We start from the raw sequence: 12694 nt of genomic DNA, 5'->3' as shown, positions 1-12694 counted from the left end.
TTGAGTCTTATCAGGATTTTTTTGGGCCCCTGCTGCAGTAAGTAACCAACAGTACCTCATCGTGTTTGTCTAACACGTCATACCTGGAGATAAGAGTCTTATCCAGCAGATAAAACGGCCCTTTTTATCAGTTATATCTTGATATATTTAATTCTTTCTAGATAAGTATCTCTGAGGCCCCCCTCCTGCCGACTGCGCTGTGAGCAATGCTCTCTGTTTACGTCTGCCTGCCTGTGAACTCTGTCAGGGGCCTTTACTCTGACAGATGGAGAACCTTGGGCGCAGACTCACCGTGTCATTCTGTCGAAGGAAAGAGGTTTCAAGACAGGCCAACTTCCCTCAGACGGAGTATTTTTGGAACAAACAATCAAAGATCAAACAAGAGAGTGTGTGTCTGTGTGTGTGTGTGTGTGTGTGTGTTTACTGTTGCACTGCAGACTTCTCCACACAATGTTTTATTCAGATATGAAGTCAGAGGGTGCATGAACTCAGTTTCAGGGTGTTCCTTCAGTGAAAACATCCAGCGGTCCAAGAATGCAGGTGAATAATTAGATCAATATGGATATTCATTTTTCGGGAGGAATCTACCCTGCAGGCGCACGCCGCAGTATTTTTCCGTCTCAGAGCAACGTCGTTATTCTTAAATGCATCACTAATGACCTCATCGATAAGCTGCTGTGAAGTTGTCAAAATACCTAAATCAGAGAATTATGGCTCTCTAAATGTCAGCGCCGGATATCAGCCTGTGCAGCGCACGTATTTGAAATTCATACCACCTCTGGTGTTGAAAAACTATTAGAATTGTAAAATTTCTCCCGACTTTCATTCGTTCCCCCGCTCCTGCTGCGTATGGACTCAGCTTGAAATAAGTTCATAGTCAAAACAATCGACCACATTTATCATGGAAGAGGCCAGAAAATGTATTCTCTTTCTTTTTTTTGCCTAGAATAAAAGTTTGTTCAATCTCTGTGGTGGGTGTAGTTTTTACAGAAAACCGTTTCATACGAGTCCTCGGGATCTTCGGATGAATATTTCATGATTTTTAGTGAACAGCTCATGTTAAGCTTTAGAGAAATGTTGAGTTATGTCTCTTCAAATACACACACTTCCCGAAATTCCCATCTTTACTCAAATTTTAATCAGAAACCGAGTCTGTGTGAAGAGATTTGAGTCACACAATATGACCAACAGATGATTCCAGGTCGGTGTGGTTTGGATCTTATTCTCATTAATGTGTTGGCCATCATTTTTATCAGTTATGATAACATCTGGGAACGTGACAGCCTGGTTGCAGACCTCTGAGTCATCGCCCAGTGTGTCGAACAGATGGTGTTGTGCCCACTGACAAAACCCACCGAGCTCTGTAGGCAGCATTAAGAATGAAGGCGTCATCCTCCTACATACAGTAGGTAGAAACATGCATGAAATAAATGACTGAAAGGAGCATCGAAGCATGGAGGAGATTGACACAGTTGTCAGCTAGAAAAGCACTCAGCGGAGCGCATACCTCCGCCAAGTCACTCAAGGAAAATACCTGGATTCATACAGATCTGCACCAAATGTTAATGGACACTATTCTTGGCCGAGACCCATCCTCCCTCTGAGTTTCGTAGAAATCCGATTAGTAGTTTTTGTGTAATCCTGCTTACAAACCAACAAACCAACAAATAAATTAAAAAAACAGACACAGGTAAAGACATATATCCTTCCTAACACATTTGACATTTTGCGTTTTTTACTTTCTGGTGGACATACCGTAGCTGTCTATTGAATATGAAGCCAAAGCCAGGAGAAGGTTAGCTTAGCTTAGCTTAGCACAAACACTGGAAATAATGGGGGAACCGCTAGCCAGGGTTTGTCCAAAGACAACAAAATTGTGTTTTCCTTTTTACCGAATTATGAATAAAGAGTGTCCATAGATTTATTCCTTTTTGCCGAACAAAAGCCATCATGTTATTGTCACTAACATCGTCAGTTTGTTTTGTTTATATTTTGACAGATATACTAGACGCACAATTGTGGGGAAAACAAATCACTCATTGTCTGTATATGATAACATTTTATTCATGTGTCTTCAACAAAAGCAAAACATACATTTTTTCATGGTTTTAATTATGAAAGCTATATTTTTAGTTTGTCATCGTCTCGTCTAATCATAAAAAAAAGGTTTTTGATGAACATTTTTCATCACAGTTAGCGATAAAGAAATTAACGCTGGGTTAGGATGAGAAAAAAATATCATGCTTTGGCTTTAAATGCCCGTTTTGGACGCCACATACACGAGATGTCCCAACTTTTTGTCAAAAATATCCTGTTCTTGTCGACACAAACACGACTGGAGATGTCCCGAGGTTAAAGCTACGAAGACGCATCTTCTAATTAGTTTGAATTATCCTTTAATAACATTACAAAATGAACGCAGCCTACTATCACTGTTCTGACCTGCTTTCCAGACTCATTTGACATTTAGCACACACGCCTGCACACTGACACAGATATTGTAGTTTTTTTTGTTGATGACTCGCTCGATGGTCATGTGAGATTAACTAGGTTGGGGGAGAAAAGAGAAAAATATAAGAGCTGAAGGTGAAACGAGGAGAAGAGTAAGAGCTCAGACTGCTAGGTGATGAAAGAGACACGATGTGCGTAAGATTTAATTTTCAAGGCAGCAATTTCCCACTCAGCAAGGATTGTGTGGGCATATGTGCATGACTAAATGTACGGTGAATCAGAGGGAGTCTGAGTGAGGGAGTGTGTCTCTACTTCATCACAGAAGTGCTGCGAGTACTCACATGTCAAAGGAGCGCAGCAGAAATTGGATTTTTACTCCGAGGAGAGAAGTGCGTAGGACTTTTGTTATAATGACTCGATGTTTTCCTCAGCGTAGTACACGTTACATGTTATTATTTCATCTTCAAAGAAGAAATTTTATGTAAAATATGGCCAGAATTAAGTTTAAAACGTGTGTGAAGAAGAACAGTGTTGATGTTTTTTAAAGTTAGCATGCTAACAGCTAACACCAGCCCCTCCTGTGTCCTCATACCACTTTGTACTGCAACAGGTGATAGTCCGCGAGCTCATGTTGTTTCAGCCGATAGCAAGTTTGCGAGTTAGTCGTTTAAATAAACAAAAAAACCCAGAAAATATAAAGAAATTCGATATTTTTACACCTATTTGCCTTATTAAACATTAAATCCAACTATACACCATCTGAATTCTCTTAATTCCTTCATTCGTTCATCGTAAGACACACTTACAGAAAAAAAAAAGATATCACTGGCGTACCTTAGCTCCATGGCTAACGGAGCTACTTGCTAATGGCAGACAAAGATCGCTGTCACGCGAAAACAACAAAAAGTATATTGTTACTACCAATGTGTGAATGTTGGGAACTACAAGGAAACAAAATGTTATTATTAAGAAGACAAAGATAGCTACAGCAAAGAGGAGCAGTTAGCGGGATATGCTGCCCCCTACAGCTTTGGAGCAACCTTTAAATTCAGACCATTACACCTTTAACTGGTTTCTATCTGTTATTTTCATGCCTTTATCTTTATCACATGATGCGTGCACTGCTCTCATGTCTGAAAATTACCTTCCAGGTGATTTGGTATCCCGGGCCATGCACCACCTCCAGCCGCTGCACATCAAGAACCCCAGCAACGGGACCCCAGTCCACCAGAAGGCCACCAACACCACAGTGCACTGGGAGCCCGAGGCCCTCTATACCCTGTGTTACTTCATGCACTGCCCACAGATGGAGTGGGAGAACCCCAACGTCGAGCCCTCCAAAGTCACCTTACAGACTGAGAGGTGAGCCTGGAGATGATGCCGCTCTTACGCTGGTTGTTCAGCCCGTTCAGAAAAATGTGGTGTTATGAAGTCTTCTTTCTCTCGGCCGTACACGTGTAAGGTAAAGTTTTTATGCCGTTAGCATCAAAGAAAGCAATTTTGTGGCTCATTTGGATTATTTCGCTCCCTTCAGTCACATTTCTCTCCACATAACAGCTCTCTAGTTTTCCACAGATTAAATCGCCAGTGTTTTATTGCAGATTTCTCTCACCCAGCTCATAAATAATCTGATTGGCTCAATGGTTAAACCTCGAGAGGTAGAGGCAAAAGCTGTGTCCTAATTCAGTCGTTAGAGCCTCACAAAGGACACATAACCTGAATGAAGGATGCTACATCACCGATACTTTCAGGGTTTTTACATTAAATCAACTGAAAGTTACCTTCAAACAGCCAAATACAAGTGGTAAATAGACTATGATACCCAACATTACAGAATGAGTTGTGATATTTTAGTTTGATCAACACTGTGACCACCTTCAGTCTGTGTAATGACGTCATAGTAAATAGTGTGCAACATTCATGTTTTTGTATTAATTTGAAAGGCCAGGATAAATTAAATCTAGAAGTAAGTAACGACAGTTTACAATAATTTTAAAACGTTTTGCGCAACAACAGATGGCAAAGGAGCAGGATGATGAAGCGGGAAAGAAATTCCCCCGACCCCCTTATAAAATCACTCAATTTAGCGAGTTGTGTGTCAGGAGAAACTAAATAAACTTTGTAAAATACTCTGCCTAGCAAATTCTTTATTATTTGGGCCTTCTTGTTAATTCGGCACACAGTATGTTCTCCATTAAGTTATTTTTTCCCCCTCGTGTCCATTCATCCCAGTAATGGAGGTGTGTGTTTGCATACAGAGCAGGGGCGTGAGATCCCATCACATGATAATGCTGAAGATAAACAGCCTCGTAGTTTATAATAATGCAGCACAGTGAGGATGCAGATGTTTCATCGTGGAGACGACCGTTAACAGAGAATCCAGTGTCCAGAATCCAAGTTTTTACATCATGTGGACACTGTTCATATCCTCACGCTGTCTTTAACTGCTGCATCACACTGTTTCTACTTATCAGCTAATGGTTTTTTATAATGCCTTGTTTTACTTTTTACTTCCTGCATCCACGACTCTACCAGTTGTGAAGGATTGAATTGAATTCTTTGTCCTCCACCGAAATGTTTTTGGTACACCAGGGCTTTGAAAACTAGGACTAGAAAGCAGCGTTTTTAAAATGGCACAGGCCTTGGTGGACACTTACGACATGTTAGGTCTTGATATTCAGACTCAAAGAGCAAAAGGAAAAGGAGGCTTTTCTGCAAGAATTCCTTCTTCTTCCTTCCTTCCTTCCTTCCTTTGCCCGTCAGCGCTGTCAATAAGATAACTTGCACACTATGACATGTGCTCCGCTTGTCAAGCTTTAAATCGAGCTGTAAGACGATTTCTATCTCTGAGAAATGTTTGCATAAGTTAGAATCCAATCTCCCCGAAACATCCGTCAGCCACATTTCTGGCACGCTGCAAAAGCACTTCATTCGGCGGGCGCAAACTCCAACAGCCCCTCCGTCTTAATGGCTAGACACATTCATCCTTTCAACCATATTGCCTCTGTCAGTTAGTGGCACCGCCGAGCTAGAATAATTCCATCCGTTATTAAGGTTAGGACAGACATTTCCCTGCTTTCTTGCGCTAAGTTTTTTTCGCCCCACAAGCGGTCCTGTAAGATGCTGCGTGGGCTGGTCGTCGCTGACACTTCCCCGGGCATGGTGCAGATTGATGGGAACCAGAGGGACTTCGCTCGGATGGACGGATGGACAGATACTCCAACATCTTTCCTCCACTGCGAGGAGATAAAAACTCCATCCTGACGACCCCGGGGAGCACGAGGAATGTCAGGCGGAGTGACATGTCAGCAGGCTCTCGGGTCCCCGGAGAGGAAAATTCTCTATTTAGCATTCAGCTGAAAGGTTGGAGACGAGTAGAAAGGGCCTGGGTAACACAGCGGGATGAAGAAGAAAAAAAAAAGCGAGGCAGAATATGATTTAATGAGATAAAATAATCTTTTAGGTGTTGATTTGTAAGGCTTCAGATAAGCCTTTTGTAAGGTAAAAAAAGGATTGAATGGAAGTAAAATGCTGGGATGACTTTTAGATCTGAGCTTTAAATTATCCTCAGAGGATCATAATTGGTTTATTGCTCCAAATTTTGAAGTTTATGAGGAAGATGATAGGTAGATTGCAGTTAAAGATATTCAATGTGTTGGCGCGGGCGTTTACTCCTGTGAAGGATTTTTTTTCTCTCGCTCTGGCAGCTCTGGGTGTCGGTCGTCACTACAGGCCTGCTGTCTGTATCGATGGATAGCATTACCCCTCGGTGTTTTCATTCCAGACTGGGCCTCCCTCCTTTTTCAAACCCAGAATGGTGTATATGTCTTTCGGGGGAAGCAGCCATCAGCGAGAAGAACAAGCAGCTCTGAGCAAAAGGGAGGAGGGCCTGAATTGTCACATTAGTCAGCCGGCTGCTAAACAGCACCTTGCTTTTATTTAAAAAAAACTCCTGCCAGAGTTCAGATTCCTGGCAGACTGTAGGTGTAAAGACAAGCGCGGCTCTGATGTGGGCTGAGAAACTGATGCAAACGAAATGTAGCCTAGTCAAACACAGTGTGTCAATATCTAAAACGCCGCTGCCTTGATTAAACATGTGCTTACAGCAAATTTACAGAAGGACGAGGCAGCTGCACACATGGTAAACACAACAGTCCCAAATGGTTCTGTTTGAAATCACTTTTTAAGGAAATGATAGTTGCCAGAGGGTCATGAGGGAGAAAAGCTCTACAGGGACCTTTACTGATGGATTCATAACATGATTTAACTGACTAATAGAATTACCCCCCTTTAATTTAGTGTTTTAAGGTTTTGTAATGTGCATCAGAGACTGCTCCGGGGTTTTAAAAGCCTTTAAGGACTTTTATTATCATCTAGACTCAGATCCAGTGAGTCAGAATTACCCCTGACTCCGCCATAATTAATGCCTTTTTTTTGTAGAGTACGAACATTTTGTTGTCAGAACAGAGTTCATAAAAGGGGCAAAGTCATATCTGCTAAGTGTAATAAATGAAAAAGAAATTGCTTAATATCTTCTTGACGAGAACCTTGTGAAAAGAGGTTTCTCAAGTGCGACTATCCAGCAATGACCTGCTTTAAGGGCCAGGCTCTGCAGAAAGCACACAAGCCATCTTCCACGTCTGCTCTGTTGGTCATTAGCTCACTAATGTACAGAAAAGGACCGTTATTTATGAGCCTGAGAGGATGAGAAGTATTATGACTGAGCACAGGATTCACTGAAGGCACAGACGTTTTCTGTCTTCGTGACACAGCACATCCTTATTGTGAGCGGAGGCCAAATTAAATAAGAATACAGGTGTAACAGACGTTCGCCTCTTTAAATGTAGCCGAGGGCGCCTAAACCAACTGCTGGATCTTATGATCCACACATCAAACAATCATTTTTTTTGTGGTCTGTGATGATACAGCTTCACACATCCTTATTAATTAGCTGGTGCTGGAAATGTGGTGATGTGTCGACTAGCTACTTTGCTACTAGGCGAAATCGAGGGTGGATAGAAGTGTGCTGTAGCTCTGTCAGGCAAATTTGTGGTTTATTTCAGGCATCTAACAGAAAAAATCATTCAAAAAAAACACTGACTTTTTGTCGAGGGAGCCGGAAGTGCTGGAAAAGTGTCGGTTGTGTTTTTGGACTCATTCTTGAGGCGCTCTATTATTTAGGGAAACGAGGAAGGGTCAAAGAGTCACCTGTTCAAACGTAAATATCAGTATATTTGTAGTGACTCGGTCGGCATACAAGTGACAAACTGAGGAAATCTTTTTATGTAAAACTCAACAGCTCGCTGTGCCTGCGAGCCGATGTAAAGGGGTTAAACGTCTGATGAATGACTGACCTGAATTTTGCTGCTGTTGCACTGTGAGGGGGGGAAAAGATAAATAGCAGACAGATGAACATCTGTGTGTATGTGTGTGTTTGTGAGAGAAAGATGAGGTGATTTACAGGTTATGTGATTAGAGACCATCCACACACACACACACACACACACACGAGTCTTGGAAAGAAAATGATGAAATATGAACATGTCAGCCAGGCAGGACCCATTACTGATTTTGATTAAAGGAGGTAATAACGGCTTTTGGGGAGGTTGCAGCATCTAGATCTCTTTTCTGCTCCCGACTGATCTGAGTTGTAAATTATGGATATTGATGTGGTGTAGCTGCCTCCTCAGTTATCTGCGGGGGCATCTTTAATTACAAAGTTTGTGGCTATCAGCGTCGGACCACAGTCTTTATTAAGTGATTTTATTTGAAAAGTCAGTAAGGCGTACGAAGCGTTATGAATCCCGGCAACGTGTCTGAAAGGATTACATGATATTATCAGTTTGAAAAATTCATTTTGACATGAAAAGGTTGCATTAATCATGACACTGTATAATGATATGACCTGTTAAACTCTGTGTTTCTACATATGTAAACGTAAAATAGTCTTTAGGTATGTTTTTGTGCGTATAATACACGTATATTAACCTTTATCCTACAATATGTCATGTGAAATAACACAAAATGTGGTAGAAATTGTGTGTTTATGTGGGATCCCATCAAAAAGCAATACAATGTATGTTTCGGGGGCCTTGTACTACATTATGCGTGTCCTCCCTTTAAGTTTTAACTAATTTGATTCTGATGTGAACCTTTGTTTCCCCCTGCAGGCCGTTCCTGGTACTGCCTCCGCTGATGGAGTGGATCCGGGTGGCGGTCGCCCACACCGAGCATCGGCGAAGCTTCTCCGTGGACAGCGATGACGTGAGGCAGGCCGCCAGGCTGCTGCTCCCCGGCGTGGACTGTGAACCGCGACAAATAAAGTAAGGACGTGATAACAGAGTCTCACTGCAGCGAGCCGGCTGCTCCCGAGGCAGGGATGGTTTAGTTAAACCTCAGTGAAGAAGATCCACTGTTAGAGTCAGTTTTCCTCCAGGACGAGTGAGTCTTTCTCGCTCCTCAAGGTGTTTAATCGTCATAAACTTTTATCCAGAAGCACAATCGTCCAGGCTGAACAAAGGGTCGGGTCATGTACACGTGCTCCAACCTTATAAGAGCGTCTGCTCAGATCTAACCCTCTTTGGCTGGAACTAATGATAATGTGCTCGTTATAAAACCGGGAAAAAGGCTCTTTAAAATGTTCTTTCTTTTTTGTTTGTGGCTGAAGTGGATCTCTGACGTAGTCGTGAATCATCAGTAAATTGCCACTTCCTGACACTCAGTCTGTTTATCAGTACAAAGGCAGAACCTTTTGTAATGGGTCTGCCTCAGTAAAGACACTCTGACATCCCAAATACGAGTGACTAATAACAAGTCATCACACTTTAGTTCAGGTGTTAATCAGTGTTATTATTAATGTTAATAGCTCGGCTATTCTGGTCGTCTAAGCTCAGAGTGTTGGGAAATGATGATGCGTGTGATGTTATCATTAGGCCTTCAAAGTTCTCAAAGTACAAAGACGCGGTGGTTCTGGTCAGCAGCTTTTAGGGGTGATGTGGGCTGGTTGGTAAAACCAAATACCTGCAAAAGTGAAGGGTTAGCAGTGCCATTGTATGTTAGCGTGCCGATGTTAAAAGATAAGTTCACCCACAAAAAGAAAATTCAGTCTTTATCTCCTCACCCTCATGCTGATGGAAAGTCAGGTGAAGTTTCATAGTCCACAAAACTTTTCTGGAGCTTCACAGCAAAACAGAGTTGCAGCAATTTCCTGAACAACTGAAGTAGATGAGGAGGGGGGTAACAAAAAAAAAATCAAATGGCTCCGTACAGGTCGTCCAGCGTAATCCAAGTCTCCAAGATTTAATAAGACATCATTTACAATCAACAATCAACGATGTCATGGTCACATAAGAAGCAGATGTCAGCATCCTGACAAGCACTTTCATTAAACTGAAATGTCTCAGTAAAAAGTTTGTTCATGAGATTTGGAAGTTACTTAATGAAGTGTGTTTGTCCCTCTTTTAATGGACAGCAGTTACTAATCTGCTGGCTTTGTGACTTGGGGATAAATCCTCTCTCTGTAAGTTTCCCTCTCTCTCTCTCTCTCTCTCTCCTTCTTCCTCTTCCTCGAACACCCCAGCAGTCACGTAACCATGCACCACATTCGTCACACTGCAGCCGACACTGATCTTGTGTTGGTGTCAGTGGGTTAAGGCTCTTATCGCATTTCAAAAATACATGCAGAGAAATAATAAATGAGACACCGAGAGGTGTGAGTTGCCAATTATCATCTCCTTACATATGTGGGATATAATTGTCACGTATGCCGGACAAGCATCGAGAAAAAGTTCCTATGCGACCTCGTGGAAGTGTCTGCTGTGGCAGCTGCTCGCAGCTTGGATTAAGAGGCTTTACGGGAGACATGAATGAGTAATAATGAGTCAGAGCGAAAGTCTTACCTGGAGAAAAGCTACTTTAGGAAATGAAGGAAGTCGAGCAGCAGAAGCTGATGAATGCAAACATTAGTGAATTGATGCAAACTGCTCAATACTTGAAATAAACTTGAGTAGAAGTTGCAAACACCCGAGTCGATTCTGTGTTTTATCTCAGCGCGCGGCGGAGACGCGCATCCACAGATGTCAAAAATCCATTTCTGAGATAAGCTGCCACTTAATCACAGTAATGGATCTGCTGTTCTCCACCCGCAGGGCGGAGGATTGTTTCTGCGCCACCAGGAAGCTGGACGCCGCCTCCACAGAGGCCAAGTTCCTGCAGGACCTCGGCTTCAGGATGCTCAACTGCGGTCGGACGGACCTGGTCAAGCAGGCCGTGAACCTGCTCGGGCCGGATGGCATTAACAGCATGAGCGAACAGGTCCGGCACTTAACACGCACTCCTACATGCGTACACGGCAATAACATCGCACACCTACGCAGGGATAGTGGAAGAGTTGAACACAATGAGTTTCTAACAAGTGATACCTGCCAATGCATCCCAGTTCACACACACACACACGCTGGGCTCAGGCTGCTCCCGGTGAGTCATGCAGGGCGCTGAATACTTCAAAATACACATAATTTACATGAAATTGTTGGTTTCTTTGTGTCTTCATACAAGCAGAAGTGAAAGAAGAACACAGACTGTGACTTAAGTAAACACGGAAATACCACAGTGTAGAAATATGGATGGATGGATGGATGGATGGATGGATGGATAGATAGATAGATAGATAGATAGATAGATAGATAGATAGATAGATAGAGTGTTTGTGTCAAACCTTCCACGATGCAGATTTGCTCAAATGTAAACAAATAAGCCAAAAGCTCAGTTTCCAATATTAGGACACTCATCAGTTTTTAGTAACATCTTATCAGTCCTCAGCAGCAGGGCAGGATTAAGGTGTGCTGATGTTGCACAGATGTTATTTTTGCCTCGTGAGCTGATGTGGGCGAGCCGGTCTAACAGGATGAAGCTGGACCTTCCCTCCGATGCACAAACTCATCTAAAGTGGGGTTCAAACACAAGTCAGGCTCTATTGTATGATATATGAACATATTTAGTTATACATGGTATTAATACTGTTGGTTCTGAGAGCCGTTCTTAGCTTTAGCTTCGTGTTGTATATTCCCGCTGTTAATCCAACAAAGTAAAGTAGAGTCAAATAATCAATTGTTCCACTTGTGGCTGATATTGCAGCACTTTTCCTGAACCGAGCTCTGATGGGTTTGGTTTGAACAGCGGGTCGATATCTCAGCCTCACCGCATCAAAGAGTCGCCGCCATTTGGGATTTTCTACCTTCCCCAGTCGATGGAAATATCGGCTCTTCCTGGCGCTGCTAAGTGGAAACTAATCGCGCAATCAGATATTCTGAGGTCAGAAAAAAGCGCTTGGTTAAGTTCAATTAAGAAACTCTTGGCAGGTTTCTACTCAGATACTCTAAAAACCAATAGACGTGTAGGATTTATGTTTGGACAGAGCCCCTTTTTCTATAAACATGAAGGTTTTATGCTCGTGTCGGGTTGATTTATCCCACACTCAGTCAGATTATTTGACCAGAACTGACCTGAGTTGGTTCTCAGTATTTTCAGGTCCTTATGTGCAAAAAATTGACTCTTTCCTTCCACATAAATAAGCCGAGGCCTCTTTTTTTTATTCACTTGTAAAACCAGTTAAATGGTGCAAGGGACCAGAAAGCGTTAACGGAGCAATAAAATAAAAGCCGCGGCCTGTCATCTCGACTGCGAGGCATTTGAACTCATCTCGACGATCATCTATCGCTCTTCATCCGTCTGCTGATTAAGTAGATCGGTGTCCAGGAAATATTTAAGAATGAATCACCACGCAGGGATATCAGTCTTCAACATAAAGTGCTTCGATGCGTTATGAGGCAGTCGTAAAAGGCCTTTGTTGAGCGTAATGGCCCAAATCAGACATATGATTGAAGTCTGTTTTATGGAAGCTCGTCCAAAACGCTTGAAAAATATTCTTTGCATGAGTCCGGATCGGTCTGATGAGCAGGGACAACTTGCAATAAAGTTCTCTTGTTATTTTTCCCTCCTGATACTTTGCAGCTTCACCCGGCAGCTCGGAGCATAATGTGTGTGGGCGTGTCGGGCTCAGGAGAGCGCTCGGTGCATATGGTGGCATGTGGAGGTATAAAATGTTGCGTTAAGAGATTCACAGCCCACCTCTGCTGTCACTCTCGTCGAGAATACAGTTATTTTGAGGCCGCCATGATCATGTCTGGAAAATTAGAGCCTGCAAGCAGGGTACTGAGGGTATTTTAGTGCAATCTTAAGGGGA

General features: G+C 42.6%; 2 protein-coding genes across 3 annotated transcripts in view; one reads left to right on the top strand and one right to left on the bottom strand.

Annotated features, from left to right (window-relative positions):
* The window catches only part of LOC311252588 (liprin-beta-1-like), a gene marked incomplete at its 5' end in the record, with an annotated part of 281918 nt that extends 272341 nt beyond the window's left edge, over positions 1–9577 (bottom strand). Inside the window, one exon of the mRNA XM_084345857.1 lies at positions 9572–9577. Coding sequence (XP_084201983.1) covers positions 9572–9577 — 6 coding nt within the window. The remainder of the gene's footprint in view (positions 1–9571) is intronic.
* btbd11a (BTB (POZ) domain containing 11a) overlaps positions 1–12694 on the top strand; it is a 177292-nt gene that overhangs the window by 141108 nt on the left and 23490 nt on the right. For both annotated transcript variants that reach the window (XM_084345855.1, XM_084345856.1), the window contains exons 3-5: positions 3603–3813; positions 8622–8774; positions 10599–10764. In XM_084345855.1, the coding sequence (XP_084201981.1) occupies positions 3603–3813; positions 8622–8774; positions 10599–10764 (530 nt within the window). The remainder of the gene's footprint in view (positions 1–3602; positions 3814–8621; positions 8775–10598; positions 10765–12694) is intronic.

The sequence above is a fragment of the Pagrus pagrus genome (genome assembly GCF_965226575.1).
Source record: "Pagrus pagrus genome assembly, chromosome: 23".
Lineage (NCBI taxonomy): Eukaryota > Metazoa > Chordata > Actinopteri > Spariformes > Sparidae > Pagrus > Pagrus pagrus.
This window is presented reverse-complemented; position numbering and strand designations above follow the sequence as displayed.